This window comes from Rana temporaria, chromosome 8, assembly GCF_905171775.1.
Source record: "Rana temporaria chromosome 8, aRanTem1.1, whole genome shotgun sequence".
Classification (NCBI taxonomy): Eukaryota; Metazoa; Chordata; class Amphibia; order Anura; family Ranidae; genus Rana; species Rana temporaria.
The window spans coordinates 40137850-40164144 of record NC_053496.1 but is presented as its reverse complement, the minus strand read 5'-3'; the positions used below and the strand labels follow the sequence as shown (position 1 = coordinate 40164144).

The 26295-nt window shown below is 41.5% G+C and overlaps 1 protein-coding gene across 1 annotated transcript in view; it reads left to right on the top strand.

Annotated features, from left to right (window-relative positions):
* RBM20 (RNA binding motif protein 20) overlaps positions 1-26295 on the top strand; it is a 313537-nt gene that overhangs the window by 255789 nt on the left and 31453 nt on the right. Inside the window, exons 6-9 of the mRNA XM_040361638.1 lie at positions 11140-11280; positions 12766-12897; positions 24658-24737; positions 24836-25457. Of these exons, the coding sequence (XP_040217572.1) occupies positions 11140-11280; positions 12766-12897; positions 24658-24737; positions 24836-25457 (975 nt within the window). The remainder of the gene's footprint in view (positions 1-11139; positions 11281-12765; positions 12898-24657; positions 24738-24835; positions 25458-26295) is intronic.

Sequence of the window (26295 nt, the reverse complement as noted above, 5' to 3'; positions counted from 1 at the left end):
TTTCTCCACATTGGGAACTCCAGCTGTTCCAGGACAGGCTGCTCCATACCTTCCACAGATACAGTGTTACTATCATGTGGAGGAACTGCAGAACACAACCATCAGAGTGATTTAATAAGATGCTGGAATCTCGTAATACAATAAACACCAGCTGCAAATACTCATAAAAAGCTGGTAATGAATGTAAGAAGCAAATACTTCAAAAGAGAAGCCGTGATTTGCTATACATTAGTTGAATTTGAGACTTTTTGACCCATTGGAACATAAGCACACGTGTATTGACTAATGCTTGCAGTGAGAATGTTAGTATAGATTCACATTTAAAGTGGTTCTAAATGCTGAAGGTTTTTTTTTTTATCTTCATGCATTCTATGCGCGCCCCCCCCCCCCCCCCCAATACTTACCTGAGCCCCACCTCAATCCAGCGATGTGCACAACAGCAGGCTCTCCCAGGTCTCTTGCCCCTTATTGGTGGAGATGCAGCAGGATACGCCCCACTTCATTCTCTGTACATTTAAATTTGACCTTTTATACATGCTTTTCTCAGGGGCACACATAGCAATTCAACAGTAGGTCAGTCTTGCTCCAAAAAGCTTACAGGGCATGTGACTGATCTGGGCCAGCTCACCGACAAATTAAACTGAGCTTCACGGTGGTCCTGCTACACAAATAATTGTAAACGAGGATTGTACAGGACCACAGTCTAAGGTGCCTATTTAAGTAGTGAATCTGACATTCATCCAAAGTATACTGCAGGTGAATTTTCCAGGTGTGTGTGTTTTAAATAACAATGATTAATCAGTGAATGTTTGGTGAAAGTTACATTCACTGCTTTATAAATAGACCCCTACGTGAAAAGCTTGGATGTTACTGTTCCAGCCAAGACAGTGGCGAAGCTGCTGCTTTCCTCTAAGCCCGGTGCTAAGACCATTTGAAGTTCATCCCGGGGGAGGTTCTGAATGTTTGCACAGATGTCAGGATACCTGTCAGCACTGATGAGGGCAATGAGGTGCCTGGGATATCCCTGTATATCTTGCAGTAATTTTAATATATCAAACCATAATCATAGTGTATGTGATGAAGGCCACAATTACCAAAACAAAAGATGAAATATACAGTCCTGATCAAAAGTTTAAGACCACTTGAAAAATGGCAAAAAATCTTATTTTACATTGTTGGATCTTAACAAGGTTCCAAGTAGAGCTTCAACATGCAACAAGAAGAAATGAGAGTGAGACAAAACATTTTTTGAGCATTCAATTAATTGAAAATAATGATTAAACTGAAACAGGCTGTTTTTCAGCTGATCAAAAGTTTAGGACCACATGCCTTTAAAAGGCCAAATCTGTGCAAAGATGTGGATTCATTGTCATTCTCTGTCAGGTAGTCACACGTTGTGATGGCAAAGGCAAAAAAACTCTCCCTTTTTGAACGTGGTGGGGTTTCTGAACTGCATAAGCAAGGTCTCTCATCAAGACACTGGACGATCCTCGACCCAAATTAAAGCCCTTACTGGTGCTGACTGCAGCCCCATAACCATCAGACGGCATCTGAGACTGAAGGGCTTCAAAAACAAAAAACGTCTTCCAAAACCTTGTCTCCTTGATTGCTACAGAACTGCTCGTTTGGACTTTGCAAGAGAGCACCAAACATGGGACATTCAAAGGTGGAAGAAAGTTTTATTCTCTGATGAGGAAAAATGTAACCTTGATGGTCCTGATGGTTTCCAACGCCACTGGCATGACAAGCAGATCCCACCTGAGATGTTTTCTATGCGCCTCATGGAAACGCTTGCATCAAGCATGTCGAAACAAATTTTTGAAGTGATCAACAATAACTCATTACTGAGTTCATGTTTGGAAGTTGGATTTCTGTTTTGGGGGGGTTGGCCTGAACCTTAACTCATCCTCAGTTCTAACTTTCTAAAGAGATAGCAGGGGTATAGTGTTTATTACAAATCTTGGCTAATCTTGGGATCATATAAAGAACTTGTATTGAAGTAAGGAAAAGACAGTTCACAACAAACCCAGTGGGAAGACAGCCCAACTGGGAACACTCATGAATTCCAACAGCGTGTAAAGAAGAAGGTTTTAGCCCAGGGGTCGACAATATCCGGGCGCCAGGTTGCAATTGCGACAAGAAATTGTGACCTGGTGCCCGCGCCCGCCGGTAATTGAGGCCGCGAAGCCGTGGTCTCAATTACCGGCCGCCGCGGGCCCACCACGATCGCGCGGTGGGGAGCACGGAGGCACAGGATCCTGTGTCTCCGTGCGCCCCCACCGCGCAATCGCGGCGGGCCCGTGACGGCCGGTAATTGAGGCCGCGGCCTTGTGAAGTCCCAAGCTCTTCCTTCTGTGAGCTGGCGCCATCTGGTGGTGGCCGTTGGCATTACAAGTTAAACAGCAATTCTAATGTGTGTAATTTTTCACTATTTTCACTGCCATCTCCTTCCCTCTAATTATAACCCCCGAAACATTATATATATTTTTTATTCTAACACCCTAGAGAGTAAAATGGCGATCGTTGCAATACTTTCTGTCACACCGTATTTGCGCAGCGGTCTTACAAGCGCACTTTTTTGGGAAAAAATTACACTTTTTTTAATTAAAAAATAAGACAACAGTAAAGTTAGCCCAATTTTTTTTAATATTGTGAAAGATAATGTTACGCCGAGTAAATTGATACCCAACATGTCATGCTTTAAAATTGCGTCTGCTCGTGGAATGCCAACAAACTTTTACCCTTTAAAATCTCCATAGGCGACGTTTAAAAAATTCTACAGGTTGCATGTTTTGAGTTACAGAGGAGGTCTAGGGCTAGAATTATTGCTCTCGCTCTACCAATCACGGCGATACCTCACATGTGTGGTTTGAATACCGTTTACATATGCGGGCGCTACTCACGTATGTGTTCGCTTCTGCGCGCAAGCTCGTTGGGACAGGGCGCGTTTTCTGGCTCCTAACTTTTTTAGCTGGCTCCTAGATTCCAAGCAAATTTGTCAAACCCCGTTTTAGCCAAACTGACAGCGCCTGTTAAGAGGGGCTGAATGAGACCTGGCCATCTCGTACCAACATGGGAAAAAGTCCAGAGAATTTGCAAACCCTACGCTTTTCTTCCTTGTCTGGAAGACAAGTACTGTCCTTGACAGACAGGAAACTTGTCCCTTAACTACCCATTTGCAAATGAGTGACAAAACCTGGGGAGCAGGTACTTAAAAAGACTCTGCTTACCCAAGATGGCCGCTGAAAATGTACTTGAATGGCGGCTGGGAGAGAGTTTTTGATATTTGCAGCTATTGGTGTCATGTCGTCATACAGTAAGGGATAATCCGGTTGTGTAATGTCTCTTATCGAATCATCTGTCAGGTAGTGATTCCTCAATATAGTCATCTTCATGCTGGATCAGTGCCATCTTGTCCACTGCCATGCTGCTTCTGGAAGAAGACTGTGATTTATAGATGGCAGTGATAAGTCTTGCCTTAGAAGCAGTCGAGGAACGATGTGGTCGGGTGTGTTTAGACTAGGCTTAGGAAGTCTGCCCATGATTTGTGCTGTAGATTGGTCGCTGGCCTGCTGTGAAGCTGCTGAGCACTCCAGATCAAAATTGGAAAAATGTTGCCTGGTATGATGAGTCTCGATTTCAGCTGTGTCATTCAGATGGTAGGCTCAGAATTAGGTGTAAACAACATGAAAGCATAGATCCATCCTGCCTTATATCAACAGTTCAGGCTGGTGGTGGTGTAATGGTGTGGGGGATATTTTCTTGACACACTTTGGGCCCCTTAGTACCAATTGAGCATTGTTTAAATGCCACAGCCTAACTGAGTATTGTTGCTGACCATGTCCATCCCTGTATGACTACCGATTCTTCTGTAGGGTACTTTCAGCAGGATTATGCACCATGTCACAAAGCTCAAATCATCTCAAACTGGTTTCATGAACATGACAATGGGGTCCCTGTACTCTAATGGCCTACACAGTCATCAGATCTCAATCCAATAGAGCACCTTTGAGATTTGGTGGAATGGGAGATTTGCATCATGGATGTGCAGCCAACAAATCTGCAGCAACTGGACCACCAAAATTTCTGAGGAATGTTTCCAGCCACAAAGAATTAAGGCAGTTCTGTAGGCAAAAGGGAGCCAACCCTGGAACTAGCAAGATGCACCTAATAAAGTGGCCAGTGTGTGTATATGGAGTATAGAGAAATAGGTCAGCAGAAGACAAAGGAGGTAAAGGACAACAGCTGTGAGACAGCCTAAGCATTGGCTCGAAGCGGGTCGACGGGTCCCAGACTTGTTCATAGATTGGAAGCATATTATTTAATTAGGTTGTAAGAGCTTCCATGAGTTTATTCTCTCATATATGAGAGTGGAGCTTGAGTGTGTAAGGACCTTGTACCCTTCACCATTGAGAAGTTCAAACATCTTGCAGCTGTTAACACATGTAAAGTCAGTTTTTAGTGTCCTTGGGCTTTTTAGGTGGTAGCAGACTGTGGCTGGGTCACCCTCAACATGTATCTGTACAAGAAAGTGTAAAGGGGCTTTAACTTCCAGCCAGAAGGGACCTATCCCATATGAGTGGGCTTCTCTGAGGGCTTATGTGCAAAGAACTTGGACTACCTGCAGTGACCATGCCTGTGCTCAGCCCATATTCCTTTTTGCTATGATGACACTTTTCCTTGTGAACTTTACCATGAACACTAGTGCCGAATGCTTAATTTCCAGTGGCAATGGATGTGCAAAAAATAGAGGTGTGACCCCTATTTCATTGCTTTTAGTTTGTATGCAGTCTCTGCTAAGGGCAGCCCTGCTTGGCTTCTGATCCCCTCTGCTGAGTGGCACAAACACTGGCTCTACAGAGACAGCTCTATGTTGTTGTTGTTACAATATGTGCATGGGACTGATATGAGTATAAGAAACTTCAAGGGGAATTCATCAAAAATGGGGCCAACTGACATATCAGCTTCTAACTTTAATTTTCAAAGCTTTGCTGAACAAGCTGAAGATAGAAGCTGATAGGCTGCCTTGCACAGCTGCTCCAGATTCTGTCTGCTCTAATTTTGATAAATTTCCCCTGTCTGTATGATGAATGTTGTGGGTTTTCAATCATTTCCTCACTTTGCATTACTGCTTATAAATATAGTTGCAACAGGGAAGTTTGAAAAACGTTGGTCTGTAGACAAACTGGGGCTGGTGTGTTTATATTCAAAACTGACCAGATCCTCGCTCAATGGAAAGTGATACCAGACACCTGATTGGCAGGTTAAATGTTGGTAGATACCCAAGGGCAGAACAGACACAGGGAGCAATTATGGATGTCTGTGAAAACTTTATTTACCAGAAAACACTTTGATTACAAGGCTGAAAGTCATTTGCATGGTAATATTCACTTCCAAATAAAGCATATGGCGTTTCACTGGGAGACGTAGCAGATACTTGGCCCTGGCTATAATCATAAACAAAGTGGTCAGGTTTCTAGAAAAGTCTAGCCATGCATTCTGGAAATAGATATGTATGGGTGTACAGGGCACAAGCTGGGTGCTGTCGCACTTTGTGTCCAGTTATTTTCTCTGACAAACAGATGATTGGCAGAGGTGCTGTTTTCTTGGCTCCCTGATATGATCATACTGAATACATGTGCCTACAAACACACAGACTTTTCTGAGTCCTAAATTGACTCCATTTGTCTGCATAATCATGCATATAGTCCTAAAATATTATTGCCACTGAGAGGGTGTAGACAGGACATTGGAAAAGTACAGAAAATGTTGTAAGGGTTTTTTTTTTTTTTTTTACACATTCAGTCTCTGACATTCACATTGTGAAGTGTCTTGACTGATGAAGTTCATTGTTTCCAGCCTTGATGCCCCTACAGCTTATATCATGATTCACTTAGGCTCCATTCACACCTAGGCGTTTTCACGCCCGCCGCTATTGCAGTCTGCAATACGCTGGAGGGGTGATTTAACATTATCGGCTATGGAGATGGTTCACATCTCCACGCCGAACGCCTGAAGCTCAAAACAAGTCCCTGACCCTTTTTTTCAGGCGTCTTCGGCGTTCGGCCATATTACACAATGTGTAATCACCCCTCCAGCGAAAATTGCGGTAAAAAAAGCAGCGTTTTGACGCGGCAAATCGCGGTAAAAAACGCTGCAAATCGAGTAAAAAGTAAAAGGCAGATTTATTTAAATATTCGCTGCATGCTGTAAATATATATTGATGAAAGCCATAAAATATTTACCTTTTGTTTTATAAATTGTGATGTATCTCCATCTCCTACTGTATCTCCCCATATCACTGATGTGAATGCATTGGTGAAATTGAAAGAATTTTGAAGGACAGGCATTGCAAGACCTTTCTAGCGCAGCTGCCGATTGGCCCACTGTGCTCTCAGTTTCCTAATTTCACCTAGAAGAGACCAGATGGCTAATTTATTGACACTGGTAGAATTCAAGCCTGGTCCTAAGGCCCAGTGGATGTCCAGGGGGCCCAGCTACAGTCTTCATATTTCTTCATTAAAACCAATTGATCAAAGATGTGCAAAAGTTTCTTCCCAAGGAAGGATTGACTTGATGTCTGATGGGGCCATGCTAGTACAGACATAGGGTTAATGAAATTGGAACGGCTTCCTGTGAATGTATAAACTAGAAGTACCACCTTCCACAGCGGCAGACTGACTTGTAGTTTGAATGAATAATCAGCCAGCACACCCATAGTTCATTCACACTGCTTACAACTCTGCAAATGAGAGCCAGTACAAAGGTACGGGCAACAGAGCTGTAGTCACTGTGTGCTGGAGCCTGACATTGCACCCTTGATCTGCTGATTGCTGGTGCAATACTTTGCAGGCTCTTATTTCAAATAATAAATGCATATTTTTTACCTGCACAAATATGTGCATTTAAGATTTTTTATATAAAGTGAACTTACCTTTTAGGCCTCATGCACACAGGACATTAAAATAACGTTATAAAAACGCCAGTAGCTTTGCAGTAAGTTTTTTAACTTTTTTCAATGTTTTTTTAATAGCGTTTTTTAGCATTTTTCCACGTTAGCGTTTCTTTTTTGTTGACGGAATTTTTTTTCTTTTTTTCAATGGATCAAAAACACAAAAAAAAAATCTGGCGAGTTAAGTTTTTGAGTGTTTATTGGCGTTTATCAGCGTTAGAGCGCTTTAACAGCTGAAAAACATCTCTCATGCCGCGTACACACGGTCGTTTTTTGTCTTGTAAAAAAACTTTGTTTTTTCTCATGAAAAAAAAACGACGTTTTTCAAACTTCATTTTAAAAAACGACGTTGCCTACACACCATCGGTTTTTCAAAATGCTCTAGCAAAACGCGGTTACGTACAACACGTACGACGGCACTCTGTTCCATTCAAGCTTGCGTCATAACTTGCTTCTAAGCATGCGCGGGTTTAAAAACTTCGTTTCAGCCCACACACGATCATTTTTTATGACACAAAAAACAATATTTTGAAAAACGACATTAAAAATTTAAGCCATTCATTTTAAATGACGTTTTTAAAAACGTTGTTGTATTTCATCACAAAAAACGACCGTGTGTACGCGGCATCAGAACCAACTAGTCTTGTTTTTTTTTACTGCTCAAAAACGCCACTGTCCAAAATTGCTGATAACAGCCTTTGTGTGCATGGACACATAGGATAACATGACGGAGAGTTTATTGACTGTAGAAAAAAATGTCTACTGCCAAAAACAGCTGCTGTAATAACGTCCAATGTACATGTACCTTTTCGCACAGAATTTCACTTTTCATAATAAATAGAAGCCTTCTCTAATGTTCTTTCTGCTCCAGCCATCCCAATGTTCTTATCTCTCACTTATCTCATCCACAGAAGCTTTACATTTTGAGATTTCTGTTTGAATAAAAAAAACAAATGCTTTTTTCTTCCATCACCTGCTGTATCTCATCACTTAGTGCATCTCAGAATAGGCATGTATTACCCATCTGAACCACACATCCCTCATTACTATACCTCCTCTTGTTTTATTTATATTTACTTTCTGTACAATCTGATTGTATACTCTCCTTTAGATCTACCATCAGCTATGTAGTGCAGGGGCCTGTCTTATTGGATACAAACTGAATATATATTTTTTCAGATGGATCCTTGTTATCCATAGTTTTGGTAAATCTAAAGAAAATTGTACAGAGATTGTACAATCAGTGGACAGAGACACTCAGCTGTCATGCCCCGTTCACACCTCCACAAAGTGTTCCTGCAAGTTTTTTTTTTTTTTTTTTAAGGGGGGGGGGGGCTTTTGGAGCATTTCGGCAAAGAAGAGGCTATAAAGCATGCAGGGAATTCATGAAGTTGTGGAAAGAGAAAGATAGGCAGCACTCACAACATGAAATGTTTTTCAAGTAAGCCAATGTTTGATTGTCATTGCTCTGGTAAATTAGCGTGTAAAACTCCCATAGTCTTATATAAAACCAATTGTAATATGTGTCATATTATAGTTCATAAAACTAAAAACGTCCATAATTCCACAGGAAGCAATGGTGTATCAAGAGAGCACTAGGTCTGCAGCTCCTTCCAGAGACAAGAAAGTATCTCTGTAAGACAACAAAAACGCACAGGGCGGGCACCTCAAAGTGCCAATATTTATAAGAACTTTAATGGAGAAGCCAAATAAACACTCACCTGTGTTCCATAAGAATGTGCATATCTAATAGTATCAAAAGAGGGGTCACCCAAGTTCCAGGTCGGTAGCCAGCCACGGCTGGTGGTGGGGGACAGTGCGAGCCAGGTCACTGCTCATTGAATGTAGAGGATGACTTATGTAACCATCGTGGAACGCAGAAGTGATGTCACTCCCGGAGGACAGTCCCGTAGCCCTGGTAATGTGTTTGAGTGCCTCACATGTGTTCCATAAGAATGTGAATATCTAGTAGTATCAACAGAAGAGTCACCCAAGTTCCAGGTTGTTTGCTAGCCACCGCTGGTGGTGACGGACGGTGCGAGCCGGGTCACTGCTCATGTAGAGGAGGACTCTGTAACCAAAGCGAAAGTGACTTCACGTCCGGAGGATGGTACTGTTGCCCTGATAACGTGTTTAGGAGTGTGACATCACTTCCGCTCGCACCGTCCGACACCACCAGCGGCGGCTGGTTACTAACCTGGAACTTGAGTGACCCCTCTGTTGATACTACTAGATATGCACAAATTGTTATGGCACACATGTGAGTGTTTATTTGTCTGCTCCATTAAAGTTCATATAAACATTGCACTTAGGGGCAACCGTGTGTGTGTTTTTTTTTATGGTGTGACTGGCAGTGCATTTCATTGCCACAGGATTGGTCTTGTCACAGTAACTCTCCCCTCCCACAATGCTGTCCATATTACTGCATTGGCCCTTCAAACCTGAGACGATTTCCAGTGGTTTATAGCCATCCTAAGTGACTGAATTGTAGTCCAGTGACAGGCGTATACTGTCTGCAGATGAGTCTTCCAGACAGAAGTGTTTGTCCTCGCATAGTAATCCCAAAGATCATCCTCTGATCTCTTTTACACTGATCGCTCCAGGAAAACTGTGGCGGGGAGCTCAGAAATAACTTGTCACCCATCCAGCATTTTGTCCCGTCGGCCAGTGCTCATGCTGAATGGGGAAACAAATGCATAGAGACACTTCCGCTGAGATTATCCGAGAGCAGAAAATTATTCAAGGATGCTTTTTTTGAGAAAACTGTGTGATATGATAGATTATTTTTAGCTGGGGTAAATTATGAAATAGAGAAAACTGTGTAATATGATAGATTTTTCAGCTGGGGGAAATTATGATGTAGCAATTAGTTCAATATAAAATACTAAATGACACACATTAAATATAATTTGACGCACATGTTGTAACATTGGGGGTTATTTACTAAAACAGGAGAGTGTAACTTCTGGTGCAATTCTGGATAGAAACCAATCAGCTTCCATGTTTTATTGTCAAAGCTTAATTGAACAAGCTGACGTTAGGAGCTGATTGGCTACCATGCACACCAGCTTTAGTAAATCTCCCCCAGTGTGTTGCGCAGCGTTCCTCTGATGTTAGTTGCTCTAAGGTTGCAGAAGGTGTCACTGCAGTTCATATTTTCTCTTTCTGTAAAGAGTGTATGTACTACCAGCTGTGCAGGATGTCTGTAGTATATGGATTCTAGTCAACCATGGCAAGAGAAGACGTTGGGATATATGGAGAAATATTTATGAAGGCAAGTCTTGGAGTGCCAATAAAATGGAGGTTTAAAGCTGCCAATAGCCTTGACATAAGCAGAGGGTTAGGTCCTGAAAATGGCCATATTGACCAACTGTTCTGTTATTTGTAAGCTACTACTATTAATCCGAACAATCTTAAAAGTTTATAAACTTACTTTGTGAAGATCCCCACACATTTTACTTCTTTGAATTATTCTGTGACACCTATCCCCTATGCCCTGTGAGTCACAGAGTTCGCCTTTTAAACCACAGAGGTGCTGAGAGGAGGAGATATAGAAAGCAGTGTCAGTACTGAAATCATGGCTTACTAGAAACAAGGCACCATTAGATATGTAGTCTTTAGAAATGGAAAGTAAATGGCAAAGAAGAGGCTATAAAGCATGCAGGGAATTCATGAAGTTGTGGAAAGAGACAGATAGGCAGCACTCACAACATGAAATGTTTTTTAAGTAAGCCAATGTTTGATTGTCATTGCTTGTATTGCTTTTACAATGATGTTATAAAATATAAGTGTATGCTGTGACAATACATTTACCTTCCTAACAGAATCAAGCTTGTTGGCAATGTTGATGTGATGCTGTCTAAAATATCAAAATACAATGGCAGACAGGTCAATATAGGTCAGTTTTCTATGCACACAGTTCATTTAAAGGGAATTTAATAGGGTATAGTTGTAATGAAAATGTAAAGTCAAAGAAGATCTAATTGATAAAGTGTTGATAGTAGAAAGGTCTGGGGGGCCCAGGTGTGGTCTGCTTTACCTGTTGTCTACAACTCAGAGAGAAGATGTGCTCCTTTTCACCGCCTCAACCTAACTTCAGGATGCTTGCTAAGAAAGTTCCAGCCTGCTCATGTGCTTAATATGTAGTGCTACAAATGTGAACAGTAAAACAATCTATTTCATTGCAGTTTGCACAGAGAGAATCAGATCTTGGAAGAGTAGTCCACATCTGTAATCTTCCTGAAGGAAGCTGTGAGAATGACGTTGTTAATCTGGGTCTGCCGTTCGGGAAGGTCACTAACTACATTTTAATGAAATCAACTAACCAGGTAAATCTGATGTGTCACCCAACCCTAATATGACTCTGATGTCTCGTACACACGGCCGGGTTTTCCCAACGGGAAAACTGGGAGGAGAGCTTTTGGCCGGGTATCCCGGCCGTGTGTATTCTCCTCATTTTTTCCGACGGGAAAGCTGCCCAAAAACCGCCAGACAAAAAAAGAGAACCAGCTCTCTTTTTTCCCACCGGGAAAACTAGCGGACTTTTGCCCTATGGGAAAAAATGCTCCATCGCAGTTTTCCTGTTGGGATAACCGGCCAGGGGTGGGGGGAAAGACTGACCGAGCAGGTTCTCGTCTTTTCCCTCGGGATTTCCGACAAGGAACTTTTCCGTCGGAAATCCCACACATGTGTACGGGGCATAAAATGTGATTTCATCTACAATTTCTTCACATTATGTTAAATACCAATGTGTACATATATAAATGTATAGTAAAACATGGGGAAAAGAACAGTAGTGTCCAGCAATGCTGGATTACTACAACTGTTTTTAGTTAGACTGTTGTTTTAGATTATGTTCATTTGTTCTTTTCTTGTAATACCGCCATAGAAGTGCCTTGTGTGTTTTTTTCCTGCTTTCAATTTCAGCTTTAGCTTTAAAAAAAAAAAAAAACAGCAACGCACGCAACTCCTGTATTAGAGTGCCCCCACTCTGGATGAAGGAGCAACATAGACACCTTTGGACAGCAGCATGGTCAGTCTTGGGGGTAGGGGAGCGTTAGTGTTTATTAAATCTGCTAGTACATCTAACAAATTGAAGCCAGCCAACACCTTTTAAACAGTTACAGCAACAGTTTTTTTTTTCTTTTGGGATAAAGGTTTTACATAAATAAAACCCCTGTTAGTGTTAAATGGTTTGTCTCATCCTTCTAACTGCTACATTTGCAGGACAGCCTGTTCTGTTGAAAAACAACAGACTTACTGATCAGCTCACCAGGTAAAAATAAAGGAAAGAAAGCCTAAAAAGGAAAACAAATAAAGCCATAACATCTAAGAATTGGTAAGCTGCAGTATAATAAAGGTTTGATTTTAGCTTGAACACCTCCAAAATAATAGAAGATCAAATACCTGAATTGGAGATATGCTTCCATCAGTTTTTTGTTCATAATCCTAATTAATCAAGCAAAAAGCTGATATAAATGGACCTGTTATTTTCAAAGACCAAAAATTACTATGGAAGGCAGCAGTGCATCCAACCAGATATAAAACAAACTATTGATCTATCTCAATATGGACCCAGCTGGGTGACAGAAGGCTCGCAGCAGTTAAGGTTGCCATAGATGGATGGAAATTCAGCTGGTGCAGCAGTGACAAAAGTCAATCTGCTGACTGGATAAAAGTTACTTTAGTCTCAGGACCGTCCAGTAGTGGATAGAATAGATTTGTGGAGCTTCCACTGTATGCTCTATACCTTGCCTGTTATTACTGTACAGTATGATAAAAATGTATCTCTGGTGTCTGATCTGTATATACAGGCCTTCCTGGAAATGGCATACAAAGAGGCAGCAGAGGCCATGGTACAATACTACCAGGAGAAGCCAGCAATGATAAATGATGAGAAGCTATTGATCCGCATGTCAAAGAGATATAGGGAACTACAACTCAAGGTAAGAGACTGGTCACTGTTTTCACTCATTATGTAACATGAAAGTAATGTCAGCTGTACCAAATGCCAGTTTGGTAGTCCTTATTTTTAATTTATCTGCCATCCGAATGTATTGATGAAAAGTACAATTCCGCCAGAAGAAAGCCTTGTTTACCACTACCCCCTCCCCAACAGAATTTTTTTTTTTTTAGAGGCCCGTTAATATGGAAGCTGTGTCCAAAAAAAAAGGCAAGCACAGAGCAAAGGTCTAGTCATCAGTGTTAACTTTATATCTCTGTGTGAGGGTGGCCATATTGGTCCAGGCAGTGCTTTGCTTCTTCATTTGAGAGTTGATTCCCTGATGACTGGTGATCCGATGGCTAGTAAGGTTGTGGTCAAGAAACAGCAGCAGAGATGAAGCACGGCTCTACAGGTAAATGGAGCAGAAGCAGAGATGGAGGAAGCACAGCTCTACAGGTAAATCAAGCTGAAGCAGAGACAGAGAAAGCACAGCTCTACAGGTAAATGAAGCAGAAGCAGAGACGGAGGAAGCACAGCTCTACAGGTAAATGAAGCAGAAGCAGACATGGAGGAAGCATAGATCTATAGGTAAATGAAGCAGAAGCAGACAGATCCTTGCACTGGAGCTTCTCGGTACACCAAGCAGCATAACACAGTAGTGACATCACCAAATCTCACTCCAAATCTAGTGATGCTAGCAGAGGTGAGAGTGCCTTCGATGATCTCTCATTGGGTATATACAACCATAAGGACACCAAACAAGATACCTTGACACAAGTGCTCTGTTTTGCTAGGAGGAATTCAAGACGGAATGTAAATGCTTTGGAGTACTGCTTGGGCACAATTAATATCTATAGATATTCCCTATAACATAGAAAAGCTTAACTCTTTCAGTTTATCTCCACTTTAAAAACAAGTCGGTAATAGCAGATCCTATATTTCTGTACTGATTGATCTCTACACATTGGCTGTGAAGTAGCATACAGTATGTGCCTTTCACTCTTTATTCCTTTTATTGTTGTAGTGTAAGTTAACACTATTGTTGTGAAAGGATCAATAAAGTCGGAATAGGTGGCTCCGAAATGAACAATATAACTTAACTCAACAGCCCTCACTGTGCACAAATAGAACTCATTGGTGACTTTGTACCCTCTTAATGCTTGTATTAAAGTTGAATTTGACATAACAACTTTGACCTGATTATTTTAGCCAGCAGGAGTTGGGCTGGCAAGTGTTTAGAACCCAGCAAGAGCTCTGTTCACACATTACATAATATTCCATCTGTGGTCAGGTCAGTGTAATAGCAGCATGCTAGTACGGCGCTGTATTTTTATAAGCCATCATCATCATAAAAACGTTTACCGACCCTGTGTGCTGCTTGCTGAGAGAGGAGAGTTTGGTAGCGAGCGCCATCCGCTGACTGAATTTGCATAATGCAAGGGGGGTTCCTTATAAATCCAAGGCTAGACCTTAACTTATAAACCAGTTTACCAAATGAGAGATCTACACAACTATAGGCACCTGCAGAACTGCGATGCCAGCAATTATTCTGAAAATTATTACCATGAAATGTGTGACGGGCCCCAGGAGGCCAGTTAATCTTCCATTGCAATCTGCAGCTGCAGTTTTAGTTGCATGAAATTGTCTTTGTTGAATGCTCACAAGATGTAATTTTGATGACACGGGTAGTTTTTTATTAACGTATGCCTAGGAATTATACCATTTACAGACAGGCTCAGGTTGTAGTGGGGGATTCGTACCCTCCCAGTTTTCTTAGCTCAAAATGGAAAGGACAGCAGCTGTGCCTGTTGTCTGGAGGTCACATTTGGCTCGCTTGCAATTTGCTAGAAAATGTCTCTTGAAGTTGTATGACCAATTAATGTTTTTACATGACAACATATAACTTCTTCCAAAACAACACCGTTGTTAACTTTTATTGCAGTATGTCTTTGGAACTTTGATTTAGAATTGTATTTCTTTTCTTTGAAATCAATGGTAATGCAAGTTAAGACAGCCGTAAGTTGATAGGAAAGAAACTCAGAAGCATGCTGATTCATTTAAGGGCTAATTTTAAAAAAATATTATAGCTGAAAAATCTTGCCATTACCTTATTTGGGAATTAAACGTACTCCAAAATATTCTGACTTATATCGAGCTAACTTTCATTTCTGTGGGCATGACTTACCTCCCGAAATGTCTTTATTATTTCCGAAATTTTCCGTGTTTTGCCGGTCCAGGTTCCTTTTCATATCCTCTGAATACACCAGCGGAAAATTATGCGGTTTGTCTGGGGCTCCCCGAGACCCAGGATTAAAAGGGTTGTAAAGACAAAAATATTTTCCTCTTAAATTAAAGTCTGACAGTAGCTGATAAAGTAAAAAGTAATGTTTTGCATTATAACTAGTTTGATACCTGTTGAAATCAAGCTGTTTTATTCACCTCCAGCACTCCTGAATCATTATTCTCACTGACTTCCTGGTTTGCGGTGCGCATTCATTCTTGCTACATCACGGCCTAATGGGAACTACAGTTCCCATTAGGCTTAGCCTCCATGCCTGTGTGCCTGTGAGGGATATGAGAGCATCTTCACGCAGGGCTGTAGTCATAGGGAGGGGGTGAGCATATTCTGCTTTCCACAATGCAAAACAGCTCAGATGCTGGTGGAAAGCAAGAAGAGGAGAGACAGGAAATGGCATTTTCAAACCTGGATTACTGTATTTTGGAGGTCAAAAGGAAAAAGGAGGTAAGTGATATTTAAATGCTCTAGCATACAGCAATCAATTGATCTAATAAAAAACAAACCTTTAGTGTTCCTTTAAGAGGCAGGTTCTATATGCCCGCAGAATCAATGGGGGCCTCACGGTCCCTAACTTATTAGCTTTTTACACAGCAGCAGGTATTGCCCCATTCTCTCATCTTCATGAGAAGCAACAAATGCCATTATGGGCCACCCTTGATTTAGTGGATTCCCATCCAACGCCACTAGCTTCCCTCCCTTGGCTCCCTTGGGCACACCGCCCGCCTACTATAGGTCCTTGTTTGGCCCACTCCCTTCGGCTGTGGGATACGGTCAAATACTCAGCGGTCCTGACTTCCTTTCATCTCCCGCTACTCCGTCTCCTTCACTGCCCACTATTCCCCCCAGGTTGTGACAACCCGTTACAGTTCTCATGGTTTTGTAGACGTTCATTCCATGTTCACCCCAACCAAGATTATCCCTTTTGCGGTCTTGCGTTCCTCCCATGACATTCCCCTTAGGGAGCATTATAGTTATCTGCAACTCCGACATTTTCTCCAGCAACTTATAAGATCCCAACCCTATACTATATCTTTGATTTATACTGCTATCATTAGTTCTAAGAAACCACCACTGAGACCTTATCACTTCCAATGGGAGGCTGAGCTTGGGAAACAGCTTGATCCGGAGGACTGGCAGACCATGACCATAGCACTGTCCGAATGCTCCAAGAATGTCCTCTTTTTGGAAAACCCTTACAAGGTGTTCTATAGATGGTATTAAATGTTGTCATTTTAAAATAAAAATGGCATCTTTAAAGGGTCACTAAAGGAAAAAATTTTATTAGCTAAATAGCTTCCTTTACTTTAGTGCAGTGCTGTTTTCATGCCCTCATTGTTCGTTTTAGCACAGATGTTCTTGTATGGCATTTCTGTTCTCCCCACTTCCTGGTTGTCTGTGTGAGAAAAGCATAGCAGAGCGAGGGGATTCCTGGTGTGTGGACAAACGTGCTCGCCCCCTCCTGGAGACTACATGTGTGCGTGTGAACACTGTGCATGTCTCCCAAACAGCAAGGAGGTGTGAATGACTGGGTGTGTCTGTAACACCACAGCACCTCCTCTCTTGGAATAAGTTTTGTTCAATTTCAAAATGCTAGAGTTGCTGTTAATAAATCTAAAGTAAATCTTACCATTATATTTCTTTTTTCCTTTGGGTGCTGCTTGTTGGCATGTGCAGTGTATCGCTGTCTCTGGCTGGCTGTGTGGGTGGGTTGAATAGCTTTATTATTCATCGTTGGGCGGTATAGTGGGCGGGTTATTCAAATTTCAATCCAGCGCGCTCGTCCCGCTTTTTCTTAACTGCGCATGCGCGATGTGCAAAGGATTCTGGGAAATGTAGCGCTGAGATTGCGGAAATTAAAACCAGAAACAAAAGTAGGCAGACCAAGGTAAGACAGATGAAGAGATTAATCCACTGTCGCTATTTTTTTTAAAAGATCAATACACTATTAAGAGTTAGTACCATACAGCAGTGCATTCTAGCTCAAACATTTTTTTCCTTTAGTGATCCTTTAAGTCTTCTGTAAAAAAAAAAACATTGCTTCCGGGTTACTACACCCGAGACCTGATCAAAACTGATTCCGGCTTTTTTCAGCTTCTAATTATTATTATTATTATTAAGATTGTAATACAGGATTTATACAGTGCCAACAATTTCTTAAGCACTCTACAACTTAAAGGGATACAGTACAGTTGCAACACAATTCAATACAAGAGGGTTAAGAGGGCCCTGCTAGGAGGAGAGGGCCCTGCTAGGAGGAGGAGGAATAGGAGGGTATGAGCTTACAATTTAATAGGGAGGAGCAAGTGGTACAAATGGTAATAACTCTGAGGGTTGAGTTGAAGGAGAAGGCTGAATTTCAGTTTTTATGTAGAGACAGGATAGGCTTCCCTGAAGAGAATCAGGTGGACAGAGTAGGAGATAGCCAGACAGATTGGGGTAATGATTTCCAAAGGATGGGAGAGGCTCTAGAGAAGTGCTTGATGTGAGCACAGGAGGAAGAAACAAGGAATTAAAATGGAGATCTTGGAAGCTGAGAGGATGGTTTAGGTGGTATTGTGAGACAGGATTGGTGAAGTAGCTGGAGGTAGAGTTGTGATTGTCTTTGCATGTTGTTGTTGTAAGGCCTCGTACACACAACCAGTTTCCTCGGCAGAATCCATCAAGAAACTTGGTGGGAGAGTTTTTTTGCCGAGGAAACTGGTCGTGTGTACATTTTTCATCGAGGAGCAAGTTCTCTTTTTCCTCGACGGGAGTCAAATTGGCTCGTCGAGTTCCTCGTCGGGCTGGTTTCCAACAAGAAACTCGAGCGTGTGTATGCTAAGGAACCCGCGCTTGCTCATAATAAAGTATGAAACGGGAGTAAAAGTAGCATTTTTAATGGAGAGAACACATTTTTAAAGCTGTAACAGACTGAAAAGTGCAAATAGTCTCTTACCAAACTTTTACTTAACACGCGAACACATGAGATTAGCAAAAGCAGCCCCAAGAGTTGTGCAAGTGGAATCAAACTTCCCCTGCCGTCCTATGTGTTGTAGTCACCGCGTTTGAAAACGAGGAGATTTTGTCTTGACTGTGTGTACGCAAAGCAAGCTTGTCGAGTTCCTCGACAAGCCTAACAAGGTACTCGACGAGGAAAATCATGTGTTTTTCGCCCGACGAGTTACTTGGTCGTGTGTACGAGGCCTTAGTGTTTTTTTTTGGGGGGGGGGGGGGGGGTAATCAGAAGCCAATGGATGAATTGTCAGAGTAAGTGGAGGACACTAAGTGGTAGGTAAGGTTGATGAGTCTGAGTGCAGCATTCATGATAGACTTAAGGGAGCCTATATAAAGCTATATATGAGGAGGGAATTGCAATCATCAAGGCGACAGATAACAAGGAAGTGAATGAGTAGCTTAGTGGTTTCATTGGTTAGGAAGGGGCCTATGTTGGAAATGTTACGGAGGTGAAGTTTGCAAGATTTGGACAGTGATTAGATGTGGGGGCTGGAAGGACAAATCAGAGCCCAGGATTATAAATAGCACCCTGGCATGAGAGCAGGGACGGATATTTGTACTGATCTTGATGGAAAAATTATGAAAGTGGGGGAAGTATTTTGAGCTCAGTTTTGTTTTAGGAAGTAGCAAAAAAAAATGTAAATAAATATATTGCGCTAATCTGAAAAAACTAAAACTAAAATATAGGCAGCCAACACAACAAAGGAAAATTGTGAAAAGGTATAGAAAGCAAGTGCAGCGCCAAAGAAAGATCCACCAGAATAGAGGATCCTAATATAAACAGCCAAATCAATGACAATAGTGATCAAAAAATGGACAAGAGCAATTCTACTCCTCCAATGAAGCAAGCCCCACAAATGTGAGTGGGTATAAATATATATAGTGCGCAAAGATCAACATCTGTGAATTGATGCAATTAACTAATGATCATGATATATCAAACAAGTGAATATGTGCATATCAGAAAATGGTGATGATACATGTAGTCCATTCAATAAGTAGGGTAGTCCATACACATTAAAGGTGGTAGAAAGGCAATTTCCCCTCAGGTGGGCTTGGGCATTATATATCTTAAAGGTGCAATCCCCGGAACAAAAACAAATGAGGTACTCTTACCAGATGGAGTGGACCCGCAACTCACCGGTGGGGGGGTCTCAAAGGCTTGTGTGGGCCGATTGCCCTCCTTGGTCACCGTCTCGGTCTTGGTCCCTTTAACTGGTTACCCCGGACGTGGTCAGTATCCAAAGTAGTCAGGATGTCCCTGTGGCCAGGAATCTCGCTCCAATCCAGGTGTCATGGACAATAATATTGTACCAATGTGTTCCAGTCAGGGAAAAAAATATAAAAAGCTCCTCATAGTGTAAAATTGTAAAATATCAAAATGTCAAAAATCACACTAAAATCCAACAAGACTAATCTCCAAGTCCAAATCAGCACACAAAAAATATAAAAATTGAACATTTCCAACAGCCACCCACAATAGGTACATAGGTAAATTTTTGTCCAGCAATGCGCAGTGGAGAGTGGTAAGGACCAGTTTTAGGAAGTGGCTGCAATACTCACCTCCTCTCAGGCCCTTTCCTCTGCAGTAAAATTTTCCACTAGATGTCCTAAGTCTTGAATGACATCCAGCATTAGCCTTAAAGTGGTAGTAAACTGCTTGACCCTTTTTTTGTACCCTGCAAGGTAAAGGCCTAATGTGCTAGCATGCATCGCATACTAGCACATTATGTAAAACTTACCTGAAAATTAAGCCCTTCCAGCACCAAGCTGCATCCCGCTGTAGGCGTTCCCATCTTCACCCGTCTTCCTTCTGGGTTTGCGAATTTCGGCTGTGTGACTGGCTGCAGTTTACAGCACAGGGTTTTAAAGGAACAGCCCGGATGGCCATTTCCTCAGAGCTCATGCGTCAGTGATGTCATGGGCTGCATGTATAGTAAATGTCTCCTCAATGGTGCACATTTAGGAGAAACTTACACTACCTATAGGTAAATATAGGTAAGCCTTATTATGGTTTACCTATAGGTAATAGTCATGTATGGGAGTTTACTCCCGCTTTAAATACTGAGGACATCTTGTGAGTGCATGGCACTGTGAACTCACACCCTGAGCGGGCATCACATCGGAGCCTTGGCCTTACATACAATAATACAGAGAGTGGTGCAGATGTCATGCCAGCACTGCTCTCTGCATTATTGAAGACAATGCAACACTAGAGAAGAAGAGGACCCTGTCCATCATCGAACTGACTTAAAGACATCTAGAAAAGGTAAGGATATATATTAAAAAAAAGCATAAAATACACACTGAGGGCAGACCCCAAAGGGTCTAAAGAGGATTTTTGAGAGCTGGTGGGATGGAGAAGCACTCAGGTTGGATTTATAAAGCACCAACAGTTTGCACAGTGCTTAAAAAAATGAAGGAAGACGTTACATAGCAATTTAGTACAAGAGGAATCAGAGGGCCCTGCTCATATAAGCTTGCCATCTAAAAAGGGATGGTCAATTGATACAAAAGGTAATAGCTGTGGGGGATGAGCTGATGGAGGAAGTAAAACAGTATTAGTTAGAAGCAGGGTAGGCTTCTTTAAAGAGAAGGGTTTTCAGGGATCGTCTAAAGATGGATAGATTAGGGGACAGATTGGGGTAGGGAGTTCCAAAGAATGGGAGAAGCTCTGGAGAAATCCTGGAGGCGAGCATGGTAGGAGGTGACAAGGGAGCTAGAGAGCAGGAGGTCTTGGGAGGACCGAAGAGAGTGGCTTGGTTGGTATTTTGGGACTAGGTTAGCAATGTAACTGGGGGAAGAGTTATGGATGGCTTTGTATATTATTGTTAGTACTTTGAATTGTATTTATTGGGTGAATGGAAGCCAGCGGAGGGATTGGCAGAGAGGGGTGTAGGACACTAAATGGTTGGTAAGGTGGATGAGTCTTGCAGCGGCATTCATTATGGACTGAAGGGGGAAAGTCTATGTAAAGGTAATCCAATGAGGAGGGAGTTGCAGTAGTCGAGGCGAGAGATAAAGTGAATTAGAAGCTTGGTGTTGTCAAGCTTCTAATGTGTATTTATGTGAATAGATGCAAAGAGTGACATTTTCCAAGGTTGGGGAATATACATCTGGAAAAAACAGTATATATGCGTGACATTTTATCACGCAGTACGTCACCTAAACCACCCAGGTTGTAACATTTCTTTCTTGGAGAAATTTGATGAGCTATACATTTTACCTCAGGGCAGATACAGAGAATAGTAAATCACTGATGGTATTAATAGCGTGAATCTGACACCCTGAGGTTTTCCAGTTTGGTGGTATATATTAAATCTGCATTAACTCCTGATGGCCGTTAGGGTTCAGAGGAGACAGCACTGTTTTTAGCTCCTGTGAGCTTGTATTATACCAAATTTGCCAGGAAGGTCTGAGCCTTCTCAAGCATTTCATTCCATGACATGTGCTTGTCTATGGCAGCTGCACTTCTCCTGACCTGAGGGATTAGACTGAGCATGTGCTGCTAGGAACTGATAAGGATAAAAGTCATTAATTTGCCAAAATTCAAACTTTTATTAAATGCAATCAAATTTGATAAACTATTGGAATTTTCTTTTAATACAATAAAATGGTTATCAAAAAGTGTATTCACAAATATCATTCTTCCTTAGATATTTATGAAATTTATAAAGATATTAAACTTTAGCATTATGCAAAGAACATCTGTACAACAATGACCGCAACCATTTAGCTATTTGCCCAACATAACGGAGGAGTTTTAATAGGTTGCTGTGATTTGCTGAACTTTGCAAAATGATAATAAAATCATAAATGGCCAAACTAGGTGGATCACTTTGTATTTATCTTCACAAGTGTTGTCTGATTCTAAATTAAAGCAGTTTTTGTGAGTAGATTTGTTTGCACAGCAATTATTGGTTGAATTAAAATATTTTCTGTATTATAAATTACTTCAAATGCATTCTTTACTGTGTGAGACACAAACTTTACTTTACTTTACTGTGTGAGACACAAAGTTTGAGACACAAACTTGACTTTTTGTTATAATCTTCACAAGTTATCAGCATTACCACTTTTCTGGTGCATCAAGAATTAGTGAGTCATTATTTTGAAACTCCAAGTCTGACTTGTTTTGAGCCCAAAAGAGTTAGTGTATCCCTGTTCTGGGGTTCCCACAATATGAGTGTATAATTATTTAGAGACCTCCAGGTTTCAGTGTGTCATTAGCCCAGGGTTCCAAGTGTTGGTGTTCAAGATGAGGTGGGGACAAGGCACAGGATATGAATCGTCTACCAATAAAAATGAATTTCAGAATGAAACCAAATAGTTAGGCTTTAGTAGATCTCCATAAAGTGGGGGAACCTAAAACAATGGGGTAATCCTGAGTAGTCTACATACAGTTGTACCAGAATAGCATGAAACATATGACCCAAGAGTTCAAAAATGATTTATTAGTTCAGTAAGTGACGATGGAAAAGACAGACATCCAGTATGTTTCAGGGGCCCAAAGATCTTCATCTTCCTCAGAGCTTAAGTACAATGAAATGATTAAAAGGACATCATGGTTTAATTGTTTACTGTATGAAACTTTTAGATGGGAGCAGGACCAGTGGATCAAAGAATTAGCAATTACTTTTTATACAGTAAACATCTAAAACATGGTGACAATGCAGCCTTTGAGTCTTTTCATTACACTTAAGCCCTGAGGAAGGGGGCATCTTTGTGTTCCCAATCTTTGTCCTTTTTATGGTCACTTACTGAACTAATAAATAATTTCTGGACACATAGATTGTTTGACGCTATTTCTAGTGCAACTGTAACAAGTGTCAGAATGTCATTGGTCTAGGGCTCCAAGTATCAGTGTGTCATTGGTCGAGGGCTCCAAGTATGAGTGTGTCATTGGCCGAGGGCTCCAAGTATCAGTGTGTCACTTGTCGAGGGCTTCAAGTGTCAGTGGGGGAGATTTACTAAAACTGGGGCTTGACAAATCTGGTACAGCTCTGCATAAACAGTGCCTAAGTGGTTATCACTTTCGCCTAGCAGCACAACGTCGTCAGTTCCAATTTCAACCATGGCACTACTGCACAGAGTTTGCATGTTCTCGCTGTGCTCATGTGGGTTTCCTTTGGGTACTCCAGATTCCTCCCACACTCCAAAGACATGCTAGTAAGTTAATTGGCTCCTGTTTAAATTGGCCTTAGTATGTGTATGTATAAATGTGAGTTAGGAACCTTAGATTATAAGTTCCATGAGGGCAGGGACTGATGTGAATGTACAACATTTACATATCATAACATGTAAAGTGCTGCGTAAATTGATCATTCTATATCAGTACCTGTAATAAATAGTAATAATAAACCAATCAGTTTTCAGCTGAACTTAGAAGCTCATATGCTACCATGCACGTCTGCACCAGATTTTGAGTGCTTCAGTTTTCATAAATCTTCCCGAGTGTGTCGTTGGTCTAGGGCTCCAAGTATCAGTGTGTCATTGGTCTAGCACCTACAAACTTTAGTGTATTATTGTTATTAGGGCTGTTACTGATCAAAATGTTTCTGTTCGATTAATTGTTTTTTTTTTATAAATCGATTAATCTACTAATTTTGATTAATTATAATGCACATACAGATCCAACTACTTTTAGCTGACCTCCTTGCAGGCTGATTCCCAACAAATGGAAAAATGGATAGCAGGATACAAAAAACAACACACACAGGCAGCGCTCGATGGGAATAGCATTAAAACTTTTATAGTCTTCAAGTAGGTAACAAAATAAATATTGCACTGGAGTAAAAAATCGATGTAGATACATAAACTGTAAAAATGGTGCAAGTAATACCAAACGGTAGCAAAAACCCTCATAAAAACATGTAGGTAAATATGATACTGGTAAAAAAATGTGTACCACTGCTGAATCCAGATAAGGAGAGGTTAACATCAGTCCGTCGGCATTTAAATGTCCCGTTAAGGGAACTATCACAACTCCCAGTGGATGGTTGTAGAATCCCAGGTTGATAGAGGGAAGTGATAGAGGGAAGTGTAACAGCCCTTGCGTGTGGCAGATAGTAAGGTTCCGCAGGCATGCAGATATGAAGGCACAGCAAAGGAGCCCTTCAGATGGACACGGCAAGCCCCACCGGTGTCTGTGACGTTACTGGATCTTCGACGGAACTCCCTGAAGGCCCAGAAGCCGGCGGAGAGGTGAGTACCTTTAATCGATCAAAAAAATAAAGATTAATCGATTAATTAAAAGTTAATTTGCACAGCCCTAATTGTTATTGGACTCCCAAATATCACTGTGTCATTGTTCCCAAATTTGTAGTAGAAGATTTTGTATGTCCAGAAACATATAAACATAGATGAACATTAGACTATGCATGAGTTTCTAATGAAGAACATATTAGCTTTAGATAACAATGAGAATTTTCATTGAAAAATACAATTGTTGTGTTGTAATTCTTGTAGAAGCCGGGTAAAACAGTTGATGCCATTATTCATGACCTTCATTCACAGAGGGAAAGAGACGTGTTTCACGATACAGACAGGTAATATTGATTGTTGGGGGACATGTTGTAAGACTGAAGTTGGAATTTAAGGTGTTTTTCTGGACATTCGTCTTTGATACGTGTATTCTTACTGACAGACACAGAAATGAAAGGACAAGATCGCGCAGTCCGGTGAGCCGTTCTCTGTCTCCGAGGTCCCACACTCCCAGCTTCACATCTTGCAGTTCTTCACACAGTCCCCTAGGACCTTCCAGAGCAGAATGGGGGAATGGTAGGGAGTCTTGGGAGCAGAACTATGGCAGATGGGAAGATGAGCGTGAACACGGTTCATGGCGAGATAACGGGGAAGAGAAGAGAGACAGGACAGATCACTGGGTCCATGAACGGAGGTATTACTCCAGGCAGATTGATAAGCAAGCGATGGATGATCGTCCTGATGGGTCGAGGGGACACAGGGAGAAATACAGCAATCCTCACTCATCATCCAGACATAAGAGAGGAGACAGTGACTACTACAGGAAGGAGTCCAAGTCAAAATCAGAGACGAAAGCTTCTGATACACCTGGAAAAACCAAGAGGAAAGAAGAGAACAAGTCTAGAGATATGAAAGAAGGTCGCACAGAAGATTCTAACAAGAAAGATGGCTCAGAACCAAAACCAAGCAAAGAGGTTGATGCCAGCATCCAACAAAGTGCAGATAAGAAAAATAAGACAACTGAGACAAATGAGGGTGTTAAAGAAGAAAAAGGTGTTGAAAAGGTAAGCAAAACCTTAATTTGCCTATTGCATTGTTTTTTTTATTTAGGAAAGAACTTTAATAAAAATCTTTATGTAACAATGTGCATCAAAGCTATAAATATCATGTTCAAATGGGCTTAGTCAATAAGCCAAAACCAAAGTGTTGTTACTGATCTGATGTTAACTTTTACTGTTCTGATTATAGCATGCTGAAATCTGGTTTCTGTGAGTCACTGCACTTTGAAAAATATAATTACCTCCTTGCACTGTGTAGAACCTGCACTGGTCTGTGTCCGAAAACCTGTACCCACAATGACCTACCTCTTGACCTGCTTGTATCTCTAAAATACCCTAAAATTCATACCTGAAGAATTGCCCAAAACACACTTTTAGCACTGTCATGTTACCATCTTATAGAGACTGCTGCCCATTACAAGAGACTGCTGAGTTACAGGAACATTGCTTAATTACAGAGAGCCTGCTCAGTTATGGATAGAGGCTGCCTAGTTGCAGACAAATACTGGCCAGTAAAGAGAAAACCCGGCCAGGTACAGAGAGACTCTGGTTACAAAGGAAGACAGCCAAGTTATCTAGAGAGACACTGACAAGTTAGGCCCCGTACAGATGAGGGGACAGTCCGATGAAAACGGTCCGCCGGACCGTTTTCATCGGATATGTCTGCTGGGAGATTTCAGTCTGATGGCTGTACACACCGTCAAACCGAAATCCGCGCGGACAGAGAACGCGGTGACGTAGATGACACCGATGTTCTCTATCGCGCGAGTTAAATGCTTCCACGCATGCGTCGAATCAATTCGACGCATGCGCGGGATTTCTGTCCGCTGGTTAGACGTACTAA